Source organism: Salvelinus namaycush, chromosome 21 (assembly GCF_016432855.1).
Source record: "Salvelinus namaycush isolate Seneca chromosome 21, SaNama_1.0, whole genome shotgun sequence".
Classification (NCBI taxonomy): domain Eukaryota; kingdom Metazoa; phylum Chordata; class Actinopteri; order Salmoniformes; family Salmonidae; genus Salvelinus; species Salvelinus namaycush.
The window spans coordinates 48,252,395-48,273,690 of NC_052327.1; the positions used below are offsets into that span (position 1 = coordinate 48,252,395).

General features: G+C 51.4%; 1 protein-coding gene across 1 annotated transcript in view; it reads right to left on the reverse strand.

Moving 5' to 3' along the window:
* LOC120065937 (unconventional myosin-Vc-like) overlaps nucleotides 1-21,296 on the reverse strand; it is a 74,231-nt gene that overhangs the window by 44,015 nt on the left and 8,920 nt on the right. The window contains exon 8 of the mRNA XM_039016979.1: nucleotides 15,457-15,560. Coding sequence (XP_038872907.1) covers nucleotides 15,457-15,560 — 104 coding nt within the window. The remainder of the gene's footprint in view (nucleotides 1-15,456; nucleotides 15,561-21,296) is intronic.

Sequence of the window (21,296 nt, forward strand, 5' to 3'; positions counted from 1 at the left end):
CAGAGTGATGTCGGCCTACAGAGTGATGTCGGCCTACAGAGTGATGTCGGCCTACAGAGTGATGAACAGAGTGATGTTGACCTACAGAGTGATGAACAGAGTGATGTTGGCCTACAGAGTGATGTTGGCCTACAGAGTGATGTTGGCCTACAGAGTGATGTTGGCCTACAGAGTGATGTTGACCTACAGAGCGATGTTGACCTACAGAGTGATGAACAGAGTGATGTTGACCTACAGAGCGATGTTGGCCTACAGAGTGATGTTGACCTACAGAGTGATGAACAGAGTGATGTTGACCTACAGAGTGATGTTGGCCTACAGAGTGATGTTGACCTACAGAGTGATGTTGACCTACAGAGCGATGTTGACCTACAGAGTGATGAACAGAGTGATGTTGACCTACAGAGTGATGTTGGCCTACAGAGTGATGAACAGAGTGATGTTGGCCTACAGAGTGATGTTGACCTACAGAGTGATGTCAACCTACAGAGTGATGTCGACCTACAGAGTGATGTCGACCTACAGAGTGATGTCGACCTACAGAGTGATGTCGGCCTACAGAGTGATGTCGGCCTACAGAGTGATGTCGGCCTACAGAGTGATGTCGGCCTACAGAGTGATGTCGGCCTAAAGAGTGATGTCGGCCTAAAGAGTGATGTCGGCCTAAAGAGTGATGTCGGCCTACAGAGTGATGTCGGCCTACAGAGTGATGTTGGCCTACAGAGTGATGTTGATGAACGGAGTGATGTTGGCCTACAGAGTGATGTTGGCCTACAGAGTGATGTTGGCCTACAGAGTGATGTTGACCTACAGAGTGATGTTGACCTACAGAGTGATGTTGACCTACAGAGTGATGTCGGCCTACAGAGTGATGTCGGCCTACAGAGTGATGTTGGCCTACAGAGTGATGAACAGAGAGACGTTGACCAACAGAGTGATGAACAGAGTGATGTTGACCTACAGAGTGATGTTGGCCTACAGAGTGATGTCGGCCTACAGAGTGATGTCGGCCTACAGAGTGATGTTGACCTACAGAGTGATGAACAGAGTGATGTTGGCCTACAGAGTGATGAACAGAGTGATGTTGACCTACAGAGTGATGTTGACCTACAGAGTGATGAACAGAGTGATGTTGACCTACAGAGTGATGTTGACCTACAGAGTGATGTTGACCTACAGAGTGATGTTGGCCTACAGAGTGATGTTGACCTACAGAGTGATGAACAGAGTGATGTTGACCTACAGAGTGATGTCGGCCTACAGAGTGATGAACAGAGAGACGTTGACCTACAGAGTGATGAACAGAGAGACGTCGACCTACAGAGTGATGTCGACCTACAGAGTGATGTCGGCCTACAGAGTGATGTCGGCCTACAGAGTGATGTCGGCCTACAGAGTGATGTCGGCCTACAGAGTGATGTCGGCCTACAGAGTGATGTCGGCCTACAGAGTGATGGCGGCCAACAGAGTGATGGCGGCCAACAGAGTGATGAACAGAGTGATGTTGACCTACAGAGTGATGTTGGCCTACAGAGTGATGTTGGCCTACAGAGTGATGTTGGCCTACAGAGTGATGTTGGCCTACAGAGTGATGTTGACCTACAGAGTGATGTTGACCAACAGAGTGATGAACAGAGAGACGTTGACCTACAGAGTGATGTTGACCTACAGAGTGATGAACAGAGTGATGTTGGCCTACAGAGTGATGTTGGCCTACAGAGTGATGTTGACCAACAGAGTGATGAACAGAGAGACGTTGACCTACAGAGTGATGTTGGCCTACAGAGTGATGAACAGAGTGATGTCGACCTACAGAGTGATGTCGGCCTACAGAGTGATGTCGGCCTACAGAGTGATGTTGACCTACAGAGTGATGTTGACCTACAGAGTGATGTCGACCTACAGAGTGATGTTGACCTACAGAGTGATGTCGACCTACAGAGTGATGAACAGAGTGATGTCGACCTACAGAGTGATGTCGGCCTACAGAGTGATGTTGGCCTACAGAGTGATGTCGGCCTACAGAGTGATGTCGGCCTACAGAGTGATGAACAGAGAGACGTTGACCTACAGAGTGATGTTGGCCTACAGAGTGATGTCGACCTACAGAGTGATGTCGACCTACAGAGTGATGTCGACCTACAGAGTGATGTCGACCTACAGAGTGATGTCGACCTACAGAGTGATGAACAGAGAGACGTTGACCTACAGAGTGATGTTGGCCTACAGAGTGATGTTGACCTACAGAGTGATGTTGACCTACAGAGTGATGTTGACCTACAGAGTGATGTTGACCTACAGAGTGATGAACAGAGTGATGTTGACCTACAGAGTGATGAACAGAGAGACGTTGACCTACAGAGTGATGTTGACCTACAGAGTGATGTTGACCTACAGAGTGATGTTGACCTACAGAGTGATCTTGACCTACAGAGTGATCTTGACCTACAGAGTGATGTTGACCTACAGAGTGATGAACAGAGTGATGTTGACCTACAGAGTGATGTTGACCTACAGAGTGATGAACAGAGTGATGTTGGCCTACAGAGTGATGTTGGCCTACAGAGTGATGTTGGCCTACAGAGTGATGTTGGCCTACAGAGTGATGTTGGCCTACAGAGTGATGTCGACCTACAGAGTGATGTTGACCTACAGAGTGATGAACAGAGAGACGTTGACCAACAGAGTGATGAACAGAGTGATGTTGACCTACAGAGTGATGTTTTCCTACAGAGTGATGTTGGCCTACAGAGTGATGTTGGCCTACAGAGTGATGAACAGAGAGACGTTGACCTACAGAGTGATGTCGGCCTACAGAGTGATGTCGGCCTACAGAGTGATGTCGGCCTACAGAGTGATGTCGGCCTACAGAGTGATGTCGGCCAACAGAGTGATGTCGACCAACAGAGTGATGTCGGCCTACAGAGTGATGTCGGCCTACAGAGTGATGTCGGCCTACAGAGTGATGTCGGCCTACAGAGTGATGTCGGCCTACAGAGTGATGTCGGCCTACAGAGTGATGTCGGCCTACAGAGTGATGTCGGCCTACAGAGTGATGTCGGCCTACAGAGTGATGTCGGCCTACAGAGTGATGTCGGCCTACAGAGTGATGTCGGCCTACAGAGTGATGAACAGAGTGATGTTGGCCAACAGAGTGATGTTGGCCTACAGAGTGATGTTGACCTACAGAGTGATGTTGACCTACAGAGTGATGTTGACCTACAGAGTGATGTTGACCTACAGAGTGATGTCGACCTACAGAGTGATGTCGACCTACAGAGTGATGTCGACCTACAGAGTGATGTCGACCTACAGAGTGATGTCGACCTACAGAGTGATGTCGGCCTACAGAGTGATGTCGGCCTACAGAGTGATGTCGACCTACAGAGCGATGTTGACCTACAGAGCGATGTTGACCTACAGAGTGATGTTGACCTACAGAGTGATGTTGACCTACAGAGTGATGAACAGAGTGATGTTGACCTACAGAGTGATGTTGACCTACAGAGTGATGAACAGAGTGATGTCGGCCTACAGAGTGATGTTGGCCTACAGAGTGATGTTGACCTACAGAGTGATGTCGGCCTACAGAGTGATGTCGGCCTACAGAGCGATGTTGGCCTACAGAGTGATGTCGGCCTACAGAGTGATGTCGGCCTACAGAGCGATGTTGACCTACAGAGCGATGTTGACCTACAGAGTGATGTTGACCTACAGAGTGATGTTGACCTACAGAGTGATGAACAGAGTGATGTTGACCTACAGAGTGATGTTGACCTACAGAGTGATGAACAGAGTGATGTTGGCCTACAGAGTGATGTTGGCCTACAGAGTGATGTCGGCCTACAGAGTGATGTCGGCCTACAGAGTGATGTCGGCCTACAGAGTGATGTCGGCCTACAGAGTGATGTCGGCCTACAGAGTGATGTCGGCCTACAGAGTGATGTCGGCCTACAGAGTGATGAACAGAGTGATGTTGACCTACAGAGTGATGAACAGAGTGATGTTGGCCTACAGAGTGATGTTGGCCTACAGAGTGATGTTGGCCTACAGAGTGATGTTGGCCTACAGAGTGATGTTGACCTACAGAGCGATGTTGACCTACAGAGTGATGAACAGAGTGATGTTGACCTACAGAGCGATGTTGGCCTACAGAGTGATGTTGACCTACAGAGTGATGAACAGAGTGATGTTGACCTACAGAGTGATGTTGGCCTACAGAGTGATGTTGACCTACAGAGTGATGTTGACCTACAGAGCGATGTTGACCTACAGAGTGATGAACAGAGTGATGTTGACCTACAGAGTGATGTTGGCCTACAGAGTGATGAACAGAGTGATGTTGGCCTACAGAGTGATGTTGACCTACAGAGTGATGTCAACCTACAGAGTGATGTCGACCTACAGAGTGATGTCGACCTACAGAGTGATGTCGACCTACAGAGTGATGTCGGCCTACAGAGTGATGTCGGCCTACAGAGTGATGTCGGCCTACAGAGTGATGTCGGCCTACAGAGTGATGTCGGCCTAAAGAGTGATGTCGGCCTAAAGAGTGATGTCGGCCTAAAGAGTGATGTCGGCCTACAGAGTGATGTCGGCCTACAGAGTGATGTTGATGAACGGAGTGATGTTGGCCTACAGAGTGATGTTGGCCTACAGAGTGATGTTGGCCTACAGAGTGATGTTGGCCTACAGAGTGATGTTGACCTACAGAGTGATGTTGACCTACAGAGTGATGTCGGCCTACAGAGTGATGTCGGCCTACAGAGTGATGTCGGCCTACAGAGTGATGTTGGCCTACAGAGTGATGAACAGAGAGACGTTGACCAACAGAGTGATGAACAGAGTGATGTTGACCTACAGAGTGATGTTGGCCTACAGAGTGATGTCGGCCTACAGAGTGATGTCGGCCTACAGAGTGATGTTGACCTACAGAGTGATGAACAGAGTGATGTTGGCCTACAGAGTGATGAACAGAGTGATGTTGACCTACAGAGTGATGTTGACCTACAGAGTGATGAACAGAGTGATGTTGACCTACAGAGTGATGTTGACCTACAGAGTGATGTTGACCTACAGAGTGATGTTGGCCTACAGAGTGATGTTGACCTACAGAGTGATGAACAGAGTGATGTTGACCTACAGAGTGATGTCGGCCTACAGAGTGATGAACAGAGAGACGTTGACCTACAGAGTGATGAACAGAGAGACGTCGACCTACAGAGTGATGTCGACCTACAGAGTGATGTCGGCCTACAGAGTGATGTCGGCCTACAGAGTGATGTCGGCCTACAGAGTGATGTCGGCCTACAGAGTGATGTCGGCCTACAGAGTGATGTCGGCCTACAGAGTGATGGCGGCCAACAGAGTGATGGCGGCCAACAGAGTGATGAACAGAGTGATGTTGACCTACAGAGTGATGTTGGCCTACAGAGTGATGTTGGCCTACAGAGTGATGTTGGCCTACAGAGTGATGTTGGCCTACAGAGTGATGTTGACCTACAGAGTGATGTTGACCAACAGAGTGATGAACAGAGAGACGTTGACCTACAGAGTGATGTTGACCTACAGAGTGATGAACAGAGTGATGTTGGCCTACAGAGTGATGTTGGCCTACAGAGTGATGTTGACCAACAGAGTGATGAACAGAGAGACGTTGACCTACAGAGTGATGTTGGCCTACAGAGTGATGAACAGAGTGATGTCGACCTACAGAGTGATGTCGGCCTACAGAGTGATGTCGGCCTACAGAGTGATGTTGACCTACAGAGTGATGTTGACCTACAGAGTGATGTCGACCTACAGAGTGATGTTGACCTACAGAGTGATGTCGACCTACAGAGTGATGAACAGAGTGATGTCGACCTACAGAGTGATGTCGGCCTACAGAGTGATGTTGGCCTACAGAGTGATGTCGGCCTACAGAGTGATGTCGGCCTACAGAGTGATGAACAGAGAGACGTTGACCTACAGAGTGATGTTGGCCTACAGAGTGATGTCGACCTACAGAGTGATGTCGACCTACAGAGTGATGTCGACCTACAGAGTGATGTCGACCTACAGAGTGATGAACAGAGAGACGTTGACCTACAGAGTGATGTTGGCCTACAGAGTGATGTTGACCTACAGAGTGATGTTGACCTACAGAGTGATGTTGACCTACAGAGTGATGTTGACCTACAGAGTGATGAACAGAGTGATGTTGACCTACAGAGTGATGAACAGAGAGACGTTGACCTACAGAGTGATGTTGACCTACAGAGTGATGTTGACCTACAGAGTGATGTTGACCTACAGAGTGATCTTGACCTACAGAGTGATCTTGACCTACAGAGTGATGTTGACCTACAGAGTGATGAACAGAGTGATGTTGACCTACAGAGTGATGTTGACCTACAGAGTGATGAACAGAGTGATGTTGACCTACAGAGTGATGTTGGCCTACAGAGTGATGTTGGCCTACAGAGTGATGTTGGCCTACAGAGTGATGTTGGCCTACAGAGTGATGTCGACCTACAGAGTGATGTTGACCTACAGAGTGATGAACAGAGAGACGTTGACCAACAGAGTGATGAACAGAGTGATGTTGACCTACAGAGTGATGTTTTCCTACAGAGTGATGTTGGCCTACAGAGTGATGTTGGCCTACAGAGTGATGAACAGAGAGACGTTGACCTACAGAGTGATGTCGGCCTACAGAGTGATGTCGGCCTACAGAGTGATGTCGGCCTACAGAGTGATGTCGGCCTACAGAGTGATGTCGGCCTACAGAGTGATGTCGGCCAACAGAGTGATGTCGGCCAACAGAGTGATGTCGACCAACAGAGTGATGTCGGCCTACAGAGTGATGTCGGCCTACAGAGTGATGTCGGCCTACAGAGTGATGTCGGCCTACAGAGTGATGTCGGCCTACAGAGTGATGTCGGCCTACAGAGTGATGTCGGCCTACAGAGTGATGTCGGCCTACAGAGTGATGTCGGCCTACAGAGTGATGTCGGCCTACAGAGTGATGTCGGCCTACAGAGTGATGAACAGAGTGATGTTGGCCAACAGAGTGATGTTGGCCTACAGAGTGATGTTGACCTACAGAGTGATGTTGACCTACAGAGTGATGTTGACCTACAGAGTGATGTTGACCTACAGAGTGATGTCGACCTACAGAGTGATGTCGACCTACAGAGTGATGTCGACCTACAGAGTGATGTCGACCTACAGAGTGATGTCGACCTACAGAGTGATGTCGGCCTACAGAGTGATGTCGGCCTACAGAGTGATGTCGACCTACAGAGCGATGTTGACCTACAGAGCGATGTTGACCTACAGAGTGATGTTGACCTACAGAGTGATGTTGACCTACAGAGTGATGAACAGAGTGATGTTGACCTACAGAGTGATGTTGACCTACAGAGTGATGAACAGAGTGATGTTGGCCTACAGAGTGATGTTGGCCTACAGAGTGATGTTGACCTACAGAGTGATGTCGGCCTACAGAGTGATGTCGGCCTACAGAGCGATGTTGGCCTACAGAGTGATGTCGGCCTACAGAGTGATGTCGGCCTACAGAGCGATGTTGACCTACAGAGCGATGTTGACCTACAGAGTGATGTTGACCTACAGAGTGATGTTGACCTACAGAGTGATGAACAGAGTGATGTTGACCTACAGAGTGATGTTGACCTACAGAGTGATGAACAGAGTGATGTTGGCCTACAGAGTGATGTTGGCCTACAGAGTGATGTTGGCCTACAGAGTGATGTCGGCCTACAGAGTGATGTCGGCCTACAGAGTGATGTCGGCCTACAGAGTGATGTCGGCCTACAGAGTGATGTCGGCCTACAGAGTGATGTCGGCCTACAGAGTGATGTCGGCCTACAGAGTGATGTCGGCCTACAGAGTGATGTCGGCCTACAGAGTGATGAACAGAGTGATGTCGACCTACAGAGTGATGTCGGCCTACAGAGTGATGTCGGCCTACAGAGTGATGAACAGAGTGATGTTGGCCTACAGAGTGATGTTGGCCAACAGAGTGATGTTGACCTACAGAGTGATGAACAGAGTGATGTTGGCCTACAGAGTGATGTTGGCCTACAGAGTGATGTCGGCCTACAGAGTGATGTCGGCCTACAGAGTGATGTCGGCCTACAGAGTGATGTCGGCCTACAGAGTGATGTCGGCCTACAGAGTGATGTCGGCCTACAGAGTGATGTCGGCCTACAGAGTGATGTCGGCCTACAGAGTGATGTCGGCCTACAGAGTGATGTCGGCCTACAGAGTGATGTCGGCGAACAGAGTGATGTCGACCTACAGAGTGATGTCGGCCTACAGAGTGATGTCGGCCTACAGAGTGATGTCGGCCTACAGAGTGATGTCGGCCTACAGAGTGATGTCGGCCTACAGAGTGATGTCGGCCTACAGAGTGATGTCGGCCTACAGAGTGATGTCGGCCTACAGAGTGATGTCGGCCTACAGAGTGATGTCGGCCTACAGAGTGATGTCGGCCTACAGAGTGATGTCGGCCTACAGAGTGATGTCGGCCTACAGAGTGATGAACAGAGTGATGTCGACCTACAGAGTGATGTCGGCCTACAGAGTGATGTCGGCCTACAGAGTGATGAACAGAGTGATGTTGGCCTACAGAGTGATGTTGGCCAACAGAGTGATGTTGACCTACAGAGTGATGAACAGAGTGATGTTGGCCTACAGAGTGATGTTGGCCTACAGAGTGATGTCGGCCTACAGAGTGATGTCGGCCTACAGAGTGATGTCGGCCTACAGAGTGATGTCGGCCTACAGAGTGATGTCGGCCTACAGAGTGATGTCGGCCTACAGAGTGATGTCGGCCTACAGAGTGATGTCGGCCTACAGAGTGATGTCGGCCTACAGAGTGATGTCGGCGAACAGAGTGATGTCGACCTACAGAGTGATGTCGGCCTACAGAGTGATGTCGGCCTACAGAGTGATGTCGGCCTACAGAGTGATGTCGGCCTACAGAGTGATGTCGGCCTACAGAGTGATGTCGGCCTACAGAGTGATGTCGGCCTACAGAGTGATGTCGGCCTACAGAGTGATGAACAGAGTGATGTCGACCTACAGAGTGATGTCGGCCTACAGAGTGATGTCGGCCTACAGAGTGATGTCGGCCTACAGAGTGATGTCGGCCTACAGAGTGATGTCGGCCTACAGAGTGATGTTGACCTACAGAGTGATGTTGACCAACAGAGTGATGAACAGAGTGATGTTGACCTACAGAGTGATGTTGGCCTACAGAGTGATGTTGGCCTACAGAGTGATGTTGACCTACAGAGTGATGTTGACCTATAGAGTGATGTTGACCTACAGAGTGATGTCGGCCTACAGAGTGATGTTGGCCTACAGAGTGATGAACAGAGAGACGTTGACCAACAGAGTGATGAACAGAGTGATGTTGACCTACAGAGTGATGTTGACCTACAGAGTGATGAACAGAGAGACGTTGACCAACAGAGTGATGAACAGAGTGATGTTGACCTACAGAGTGATGTTGACCTACAGAGTGATGTTGACCTACAGAGTGATGTTGACCTACAGAGTGATGAACAGAGTGATGTTGGCCTACAGAGTGATGTTGACCTACAGAGTGATGAACAGAGTGATGTCGGCCTACAGAGTGATGTCGGCCTACAGAGTGATGTCGGCCTACAGAGTGATGTCGGCCTACAGAGTGATGTCGGCCTACAGAGTGATGTCGGCCTACAGAGTGATGTTGGCCTACAGAGTGATGAACAGAGTGATGTTGGCCTACAGAGTGATGTTGACCTACAGAGTGATGTTGACCTACAGAGTGATGTTGACCTACAGAGTGATGTCGACCTCCAGAGTGATGTCGACCTACAGAGTGATGTCGACCTACAGAGTGATGTCGGCCTACAGAGTGATGTCGGCCTACAGAGTGATGTCGGCCTACAGAGTGATGTCGGCCTACAGAGTGATGTTGACCTACAGAGTGATGTTGATGAACAGAGTGATGTTGGCCTACAGAGTGATGTTGGCCTACAGAGTGATGTCGGCCTACAGACTGATGTTGACCTACAGAGTGATGTCGGCCTACAGAGTGATGTTGGCCTACAGAGTGATGAACAGAGAGACGTTGACCAACAGAGTGATGAACAGAGTGATGTTGACCTACAGAGTGATGTTGGCCTACAGAGTGATGTTGGCCTACAGAGTGATGTCGGCCTACAGAGTGATGTCGGCCTACAGAGTGATGTCGGCCTACAGAGTGATGTTGACCTACAGAGTGATGAACAGAGTGATGTTGGCCTACAGAGTGATGAACAGAGTGATGTTGACCTACAGAGTGATGTTGACCTACAGAGTGATGAACAGAGTGATGTTGACCTACAGAGTGATGTTGACCTACAGAGTGATGTTGACCTACAGAGTGATGTTGGCCTACAGAGTGATGTTGACCTACAGAGTGATGAACAGAGTGATGTTGACCTACAGAGTGATGTCGGCCTACAGAGTGATGAACAGAGTGATGTTGACCTACAGAGTGATGTTGACCTACAGAGTGATGTTGGCCTACAGAGTGATGAACAGAGAGACGTTGACCTACAGAGTGATGAACAGAGAGACATTGACCTACAGAGTGATGTTGACCTACAGAGTGATGTTGACCTACAGAGTGATGTTGACCTACAGAGTGATGTTGGCCTACAGAGTGATGTCGGCCTACAGAGTGATGTCGGCCTACAGAGTGATGTCGGCCTACAGAGTGATGTCGGCCTACAGAGTGATGTCGGCCTACAGAGTGATGTCGGCCTACAGAGTGATGTCGGCCTACAGAGTGATGTTGACCAACAGAGTGATGAACAGAGTGATGTTGACCTACAGAGTGATGAACAGAGTGATGTTGACCTACAGAGTGATGTTGGCCTACAGAGTGATGTTGGCCTACAGAGTGATGTTGGCCTACAGAGTGATGTTGGCCTACAGAGTGATGTTGACCTACAGAGTGATGTTGACCAACAGAGTGATGAACAGAGAGACGTTGACCTACAGAGTGATGTTGACCTACAGAGTGATGAACAGAGTGATGTTGGCCTACAGAGTGATGTTGGCCTACAGAGTGATGTTGGCCAACAGAGTGATGAACAGAGAGACGTTGACCTACAGAGTGATGTTGGCCTACAGAGTGATGAACAGAGTGATGTCGACCTACAGAGTGATGTCGGCCTACAGAGTGATGTCGGCCTACAGAGTGATGTTGACCTACAGAGTGATGTTGACCTACAGAGTGATGTTGACCTACAGAGTGATGTTGACCTACAGAGTGATGAACAGAGTGATGTCGACCTACAGAGTGATGTCGGCCTACAGAGTGATGTTGACCTACATAGTGATGTTGGCCTACAGAGTGATGTCGGCCTACAGAGTGATGTCGGCCTACAGAGTGATGAACAGAGAGACGTTGGCCTACAGAGTGATGTTGGCCTACAGAGTGATGTTGGCCTACAGAGTGATGTTGACCTACAGAGTGATGTCGACCTACAGAGTGATGTCGACCTACAGAGTGATGTCGACCTACAGAGTGATGAACAGAGAGACGTTGACCTACAGAGTGATGTTGGCCTACAGAGTGATGTTGACCTACAGAGTGATGTTGACCTACAGAGTGATGTTGACCTACAGAGTGATGTTGACCTACAGAGTGATGAACAGAGTGATGTTGACCTACAGAGTGATGAACAGAGAGACGTTGACCTACAGAGTGATGTTGACCTACAGAGTGATGTTGACCTACAGAGTGATGTTGACCTACAGAGTGATGTTGACCTACAGAGTGATGTTGACCTACAGAGTGATGAACAGAGTGATGTACAGAGTGATGTTGACCTACAGAGTGATGTTGACCTACAGAGTGATGTTGACCTACAGAGTGATGTCGACCTACAGAGTGATGTTGACCTACAGAGTGATGAACAGAGAGACGTTGACCAACAGAGTGATGAACAGAGTGATGTTGACCTACAGAGTGATGTTTTCCTACAGAGTGATGTTGGCCTACAGAGTGATGTTGGCCTACAGAGTGATGTTGGCCTACAGAGTGATGAACAGAGAGACGTTGACCTACAGAGTGATGTTGACCTACAGAGTGATGTTGACCTACAGAGTGATGTCGGCCTACAGAGTGATGTTGGCCTACAGAGTGATGAACAGAGAGACGTTGGCCTACAGAGTGATGTCGGCCTACAGAGTGATGTCGGCCTACAGAGTGATGTCGGCCTACAGAGTGATGTCGGCCTACAGAGTGATGTCGGCCTACAGAGTGATGTCGGCCTACAGAGTGATGTCGGCCTACAGAGTGATGTCGGCCTACAGAGTGATGTCGGCCTACAGAGTGATGTCGGCCTACAGAGTGATGAACAGAGTGATGTCGACCTACAGAGTGATGTTGACCTACAGAGTGATGTCGGCCTACAGAGTGATGTCGGCCTACAGAGTGATGAACAGAGAGACGTTGACCTACAGAGTGATGTTGGCCTACAGAGTGATGTCGACCTACAGAGTGATGTCGGCCTACAGAGTGATGTCGGCCTACAGAGTGATGTCGGCCTACAGAGTGATGTCGGCCTACAGAGTGATGTCGGCCTACAGAGTGATGTCGGCCTACAGAGTGATGTCGGCCTACAGAGTGATGTCGGCCTACAGAGTGATGTCGGCCTACAGAGTGATGTCGGCCTACAGAGTGATGTCGGCCTACAGAGTGATGTCGGCCTACAGAGTGATGTCGGCCTACAGAGTGATGTCGGCCTACAGAGTGATGTCGGCCTACAGAGAGATGTTGGCCTACAGAGTGATGTCGGCCTACAGAGTGATGAACAGAGTGATGTCGACCTACAGAGTGATGTCGACCTACAGAGTGATGAACAGAGAGATGTTGACCTACAGAGTGATGTCGACCTACAGAGTGATGTCGACCTACAGAGTGATGTCGACCTACAGAGTGATGTCGACCTACAGAGTGATGAACAGAGTGACGTTGACCTACAGAGTGATGTTGACCTACAGAGTGATGTCGGCCTACAGAGTGATGTCGGCCTACAGAGTGATGTTGGCCTACAGAGTGATGAACAGAGAGACGTTGACCTACAGAGTGATGTTGGCCTACAGAGTGATGTCGGCCTACAGAGTGATGTCGGCCTACAGAGTGATGTCGGCCTACAGAGTGATGAACAGAGTGATGTTGACCAACAGAGTGATGAACAGAGTGATGTTGACCTACAGAGTGATGAACAGAGTGATGTTGACCTACAGAGTGATGTTGGCCTACAGAGTGATGTTGACCTACAGAGTGATGAACAGAGTGATGTTGACCTACAGAGTGATGTCGACCTACAGAGTGATGTCGACCTACAGAGTGATGTCGGCCTACAGAGTGATGTCGGCCTACAGAGTGATGTCGGCCTACAGAGTGATGAACAGAGAGACGTTGACCTACAGAGTGATGTTGACCTACAGAGTGATGTTGACCTACAGAGTGATGTCGGCCTACAGAGTGATGTCGGCCTACAGAGTGATGTCGGCCTACAGAGTGATGTCGGCCTACAGAGTGATGAACAGAGAGACGTTGGCCTACAGAGTGATGCCGGCCTACAGAGTGATGTCGGCCTACAGAGTGATGTCGGCCTACAGAGTGATGTCGGCCTACAGAGTGATGTCGGCCTACAGAGTGATGTCGGCCTACAGAGTGATGTCGGCCTACAGAGTGATGTCGGCCTACAGAGTGATGTCGGCCTACAGAGTGATGTCGGCCTACAGAGTGATGAACAGAGAGACGTTGACCTACAGAGTGATGTTGACCTACAGAGTGATGTTGACCTACAGAGTGATGTTGACCTACAGAGTGATGTCGGCCTACAGAGTGATGTTGACCAACAGAGTGATGATCAGAGTGATGTTGACCTACAGAGTGATGTTGGCCTACAGAGTGATGTTGACCTACAGAGTGATGTTGACCTACAGAGTGATGTTGACCTACAGAGTGATGTCGACCTACAGAGTGATGTCGACCTACAGAGTGATGTCGACCTACAGAGTGATGTCGACCTACAGAGTGATGTCGACCTACAGAGTGATGTCGGCCTACAGAGTGATGAACAGAGAGACGTTGACCTACAGAGTGATGTTGACCTACAGAGTGACGTTGACCTACAGAGTGATGTTGACCTACAGAGTGATGTCGGCCTACAGAGTGATGTCGGCCTACAGAGTGATGTCGGCCTACAGAGTGATGAACAGAGAGACGTTGGCCTACAGAGTGATGTCGGCCTACAGAGTGATGTCGGCCTACAGAGTGATGTCGGCCTACAGAGTGATGTCGGCCTACAGAGTGATGTCGGCCTACAGAGTGATGTCGGCCTACAGAGTGATGTCGGCCTACAGAGTGATGTCGGCCTACAGAGTGATGTCGACCTACAGAGTGATGTCGACCTACAGAGTGATGTCGGCCTACAGAGTGATGTTGGCCTACAGAGTGATGAACAGAGAGACGTTGACCTACAGAGTGATGTTGACCTACAGAGTGATGAACAGAGTGATGTTGACCTACAGAGTGATGTTGACCTACAGAGTGATGTTGACCTACAGAGTGATGTCGGCCTACAGAGTGATGTTGACCAACAGAGTGATGATCAGAGTGATGTTGACCTACAGAGTGATGTTGGCCTACAGAGTGATGTTGACCTACAGAGTGATGTTGGCCTACAGAGTGATGTCGACCTACAGAGTGATGTCGACCTACAGAGTGATGTCGACCTACAGAGTGATGTCGACCTACAGAGTGATGTCGACCTACAGAGTGATGTCGGCCTACAGAGTGATGTCGGCCTACAGAGTGATGTCGGCCTACAGAGTGATGTCGGCCTACAGAGTGATGAACAGAGAGACGTTGACCAACAGAGTGATGAACAGAGTGATGTTGACCTACAGAGTGATGTTGGCCTACAGAGTGATATTGGCCTACAGAGTGATATTGGCCTACAGAGTGATGTTGGCCTACAGAGTGATGAACAGAGTGATGTTGACCTACAGAGTGATGTCGGCCTACAGAGTGATGTTGGCCTACAGAGTGATGTTGGCCTACAGAGTGATGAACAGAGTGATGTTGACCTACAGAGCGATGTTGGCCTACAGAGTGATGTTGGCCTACAGAGAAATGTTGGCCTACAGAGAAATGTTGGCCTACAGAGAAATGTTGGCCTACAGAGAAATGTTGGCCTACAGAGAAATGTTGGCCTACAGAGAAATGTTGGCCTACAGAGAAATGTTGGCCTACAGAGAAATGTTGGCCCACAGAGAAATGTTGGCCCACAGAGAAATGTTGGCCCACAGAGAAATGTTGGCCCACAGAGAAATGTTGGCCCACAGAGAAATGTTGACCTACAGAGCGATGAACAGAGCGATGTCTCTCACCCAACAGAGAGAAGGTCCTGCATGTCTCCTCCATGTCCTTCCTATCGTCCACGCCCTCGATAGCAGTCTCCCCTCCCATACTGGTGTACCTGAACTCATCTGCCCTCACTGGAGAGAGACAAGCACATGGACACACGTTCATTAGCACGTTATTGACCTAACCCCATACACTTCAGTAGCCAACATGATATGATCTGTTGTCAGGATGTCAGTGTAACTACTGACTCATCTGGTTGAATAACGGTGAAATACAAATAAATAAATAATAATTGCGATGATGACCTTCATGGCCTAGTCAGGGGCTGTATCCACCGTCCCCCTCTACTAGGGGCCGTATCCACCGTCCCCCTCTACTAGGGGCCGTATCCACCGTCCCCCTCTACTAGGGGCCGTATCCACCGTCCCCCTCTACTAGGGGCCGTATCCACCGTCCCCCTCTACTAGGGGCCGTATCCACCGTCCCCCTCTACTAGGGGCCGTATCCACCGTCCCTCTACTAGGGGCCGTATCCACCGTCCCTCTACTAGGGGCCGTATCCACCGTCCCCCTCTACCAGGGGCCGTATCTATCGTCCCTCTACCAGGGGCCGTATCTATCGTCCCTCTACCAGGGGCCGTATCTATCGTCCCCCTCTACCAGGGGCCGTATCTATCGTCCCCCTCTACCAGGGGCCGTATCTATCGTCCCCCTCTACCAGGGGCCGTATCTATCGTCCCCCTCTACCAGGGGCCGTATCTATCGTCCCCCTCTACCAGGGGCCGTATCTATCGTCCCCCTCTACTAGGGGCCGTATCCATCGTCCCTCTACTAGGGGCCGTATCCATCGTCCCCCTACTAGGGGCCGTATCCATCGTCCCTCTACTAGGGGCCGTATCCATCGTCCCCCTACTAGGGGCCGTATCCATCGTCCCCCTCTACTAGGGGCCGTATCCATCGTCCCCCTCTACTAGGGGCCGTATCCATCGTCCCCCTCTACTAGGGGCCGTATCCATCGTCCCCCTCTACTAGGGGCCGTATCCATCGTCCCCCTCTACTAGGGGCCGTATCCATCGTCCCCCTCTACTAGGGGCCGTATCCATCGTCCCCCTCTACTAGGGGCCGTATCCATCGTCCCCCTCTACTAGGGGCCGTATCCATCGTCCCCCTCTACTAGGGGCCGTATCCATCGTCCCCCTCTACTAGGGGCCGTATCCATCGTCCCCCTCTACTAGGGGCCGTATCCATCGTCCCCCTCTACTAGGGGCCGTATCTATCGTCCCCCTCTACTAGGGGCCGTATCCATCGTCCCCCTCTACTAGGGGCCGTATCCATCGTCCCCCTCTACTAGGGGCCGTATCTATCGTCCCCCTCTACTAGGGGCCGTATCTATCGTCCCCCTCTACTAGGGGCCGTATCTATCGTCCCCCTCTACTAGGGGCCGTATCTATCGTCCCCCTCTACTAGGGGCCGTATCTATCGTCCCCCTCTACTAGGGGCCCTATCTATCGTCCCCCTCTACTAGGGGCCCTATCTATCGTCCCCCTCTACTAGGGGCCCTATCTATCGTCCCCCTCTACTAGGGGCCCTATCTATCGTCCCCCTCTACTAGGGGCCCTATCTATCGTCCCCCTCTACTAGGGGCCCTATCTATCGTCCCCCTCTACTAGGGGCCCTATCTATCGTCCCCCTCTACTAGGGGCCCTATCTATCGTCCCCCTCTACTAGGGGCCCTATCTATCGTCCCCCTCTACTAGGGGCCCTATCTATCGTCCCCCTCTACTAGGGGCCCTATCTATCGTCCCCCTCTACTAGGGGCCCTATCTATCGTCCCCCTCTACTAGGGGCCCTATCTATCGTCCCCCTCTACTAGGGGCCCTATCTATCGTCCCCCTCTACTAGGGGCCCTATCTATCGTCCCCCTCTACTAGGGGCCCTATCTATCGTCCCCCTCTACTAGGGGCCCTATCTATCGTCCCCCTCTACTAGGGGCCCTATCTATCGTCCCCCTCTACTAGGGGCCCTATCTATCGTCCCCCTCTACTAGGGGCCCTATCTATCGTCCCCCTCTACTAGGGGCCCTATCTATCGTCCCCCTCTACTAGGGGCCCTATCTATCGTCCCCCTCTACTAGGGGCCCTATCTATCGTCCCCCTCTACTAGGGGCCCTATCTATCGTCCCCCTCTACTAGGGGCCCTATCTATCGTCCCCCTCTACTAGGGGCCCTATCTATCGTCCCCCTCTACTAGGGGCCCTATCTATCGTCCCCCTCTACTAGGGGCCCTATCTATCGTCCCCCTCTACTAGGGGCCCTATCTATCGTCCCCCTCTACTAGGGGCCCTATCTATCGTCCCCCTCTACTAGGGGCCCTATCTATCGTCCCCCTCTACTAGGGGCCCTATCTATCGTCCCCCTCTACTAGGGGCCCTATCTATCGTCCCCCTCTACTAGGGGCCCTATCTATCGTCCCCCTCTACTAGGGGCCCTATCTATCGTCCCCCTCTACTAGGGGCCCTATCTATCGTCCCCCTCTACTAGGGGCCCTATCTATCGTCCCCCTCTACTAGGGGCCCTATCTATCGTCCCCCTCTACTAGGGGCCCTATCTATCGTCCCCCTCTACTAGGGGCCGTATCTATCGTCCCCCTCTACTAGGGGCCGTATCTATCGTCCCCCTCTACTAGGGGCCGTATCTATCGTCCCCCTCTACTAGGGGCCGTATCTATCGTCCCCCTCTACTAGGGGCCGTATCTATCGTCCCCCTCTACTAGGGGCCGTATCTATCGTCCCCCTCTACTAGGGGCCGTATCTATCGTCCCCCTCTACTAGGGGCCGTATCTATCGTCCCCCTCTACTAGGGGCCGTATCTATCGTCCCCCTCTACTAGGGGCCGTATCTATCGTCCCCTCTACTAGGGGCCGTATCTATCGTCCCCCTCTACTAGGGGCCGTATCTATCGTCCCCCTCTACTAGGGGCCGTATCTATCGTCCCCCTCTACTAGGGGCCGTATCTATCGTCCCCCTCTACTAGGGGCCGTATCTATCGTCCCCCTCTACTAGGGGCCGTATCTATCGTCCCCCTCTACTAGGGGCCGTATCTATCGTCCCCCTCTACTAGGGGCCGTATCTATCGTCCCCCTCTACTAGGGGCCGTATCTATCGTCCCCCTCTACTAGGGGCCGTATCTATCGTCCCCCTCTACTAGGGGCCGTATCTATCGTCCCCCTCTACTAGGGGCCGTATCTATCGTCCCCCTCTACTAGGGGCCGTATCTATCGTCCCCCTCTACTAGGGGCCGTATCTATCGTCCCCCTCTACTAGGGGCCGTATCTATCGTCCCCCTCTACTAGGGGCCGTATCTATCGTCCCCCTCTACTAGGGGCCGTATCTATCGTCCCCCTCTACTAGGGGCCGTATCTATCGTCCCCCTCTACTAGGGGCCGTATCTATCGTCCCCCTCTACTAGGGGCCGTATCTATCGTCCCCCTCTACTAGGGGCCGTATCTATCGTCCCCCTCTACTAGGGGCCGTATCTATCGTCCCCTCTACTAGGGGCCGTATCCATCGTCCCTCTACTAGGGGCCGTATCTATCGTCCCTCTACTAGGGGCCGTATCTATCGTCCCTCTACTAGGGGCCGTATCTATCGTCCCTCTACTAGGGGCCGTATCCATCGTCCCTCTACTAGGGGCCGTATCCATCGTCCCTCTACTAGGGGCCGTATCCATCGTCCCTCTACTAGGGGCCGTATCCATCGTCCCTCTACTAGGGGCCGTATCCATCGTCCCTCTACTAGGGGCCGTATCCATCGTCCCTCTACTAGGGGCCGTATCCATCGTCCCTCTACTAGGGGCCGTATCCATCGTCCCTCTACTAGGGGCCGTATCCATCGTCCCTCTACTAGGGGCCGTATCTATCGTCCCTCTACTAGGGGCCGTATCTATCGTCCCTCTACTAGGGGCCGTATCTATCGTCCCTCTACTAGGGGCCGTATCTATCGTCCCTCTACTAGGGGCCGTATCTATCGTCCCTCTACTAGGGGCCGTATCTATCGTCCCTCTACTAGGGGCCGTATCTATCGTCCCTCTACTAGGGGCCGTATCTATCGTCCCTCTACTAGGGGCCGTATCTATCGTCCCTCTACTAGGGGCCGTATCTATCGTCCCTCTAGGGGCCGTATTGTCCATCTATCATCTACAGTTAATACAGTAGCAGAACTGCCAAGCCCCAGGGTTTAACAGGTCTCTCTTGCTAAATATATATATATATATATATATACACACACACTGCTCAAAAAAATAAAGGGAACACTTACACAACACAATGTAACTCCAAGTCAATCACACTTCTGTGAAATCAAACTGTCCACTTAGGAAGCAACACTGATTGACAATAAATTTCACATGCTGTTGTGCAAATGGAATAGACAACAGGTGGAAATTATAGGCAATTAGCAAGACACCCCCAATAAAGGAGTGGTTCTGCAGGTGGTGACCACAGACCACTTCTCAAGAATTGTCTAGAATGTCATTGTATGCTGTAGTGTTAGTTCCTATGCTTCCTGGCTGATGTTTTGGTCACTTTTGAATGCTGGCGGTGCTTTCACTCTAGTGGTAGCATGAGACGGAGTCTACAACCCACACAAGTGGCTCAGGTAGTGCAGCTCATCCAGGATGGCACATCAATGCGAGCTGTGGCAAGAAGGTTTGCTGTGTCTGTCAGCGTAGTGTCCAGAGCATGGAGGCGCTACCAGGAGACAGGCCAGTACATCAGGAGACGTGGAGGAGGCCGTAGGAGGGCAACAACCCAGCAGCAGGACCGCTACCTCCGCCTTTGTGCAAGGAGGAGCACTGCCAGAGCCCTGCTAAATGACCTCCAGCAGGCCACAAATGTGCATGTGTCTGCTCAAACGGTCAGAAACAGACTCCATGAGGGTGGTATGAGGGCCCGACGTCCACAGGTGGGGGTTGTGCTTACAGCCCAACACCGTGCAGGACGTTTGGCATTTGCCAGAGAACACCAAGATTGGCAAATTCGCCACTGGCGCCCTGTGCTCTTCACAGATGAAAGCAGGTTCACACTGAGCACATGAGCACATGTGACAGACGTGACAGAGTCTGGAGAAGCCGTGGAGAACGTTCTGCTGCCTGCAACATCCTCCAGCATGACCGGTTTGGCGGTGGGTCAGTCATGGTGTGGGGTGGCATTTCTTTGTGGGGCCGCACAGCCCTGGTACCGAGATGAGATCCTCAGACCCCTTGTGAGACCATATGCTGACACATGCACATTTGTGGCCTGCTGGAGGTCATTTTGCAGGGCTCTGGCAGTGCTCCTCCTTGCACAAAGGCGGAGGTAGCGGTCCTGCTGCTGGGTTGTTGCCCTCCTACGGCCTCCTACACGTCTCCTGATGTACTGGCCTGTCTCCTGGTAGCGCCTCCATGCTCTGGACACTACGCTGACAGACACAGCAAACCTTCTTGCCACAGCTCGCATTGATGTGCCATCCTGGATGATCTGCACTACCTGAGCCACTTGTGTGGGTTGTAGACTCCGTCTCATGCTACCACTAGAGTGAAAGCACCGCCAGCATTCAAAAGTGACCAAAACATCAGCCAGGAAGCATAGGAACTGAGAAGTGGTCTGTGGTCACCACCTGCAGAACCACTCCTTTATTGGGGGTGGCCTGCTGGAGGTCATTTTGCAGGGCTCTGGCAGTGCTCTTCCTGCTCAAAGGCGGAGGTAGCGGTCCTGCTGCTGGGTTGTTGCCCTCCTACGGCCTCCTCCACGTCTCCTGATGTACTGGCCTGTCTCCTGGTAGCGCCTCCATGCTCTGGTTACTACGCTGACAGACACAGCAAACCTTC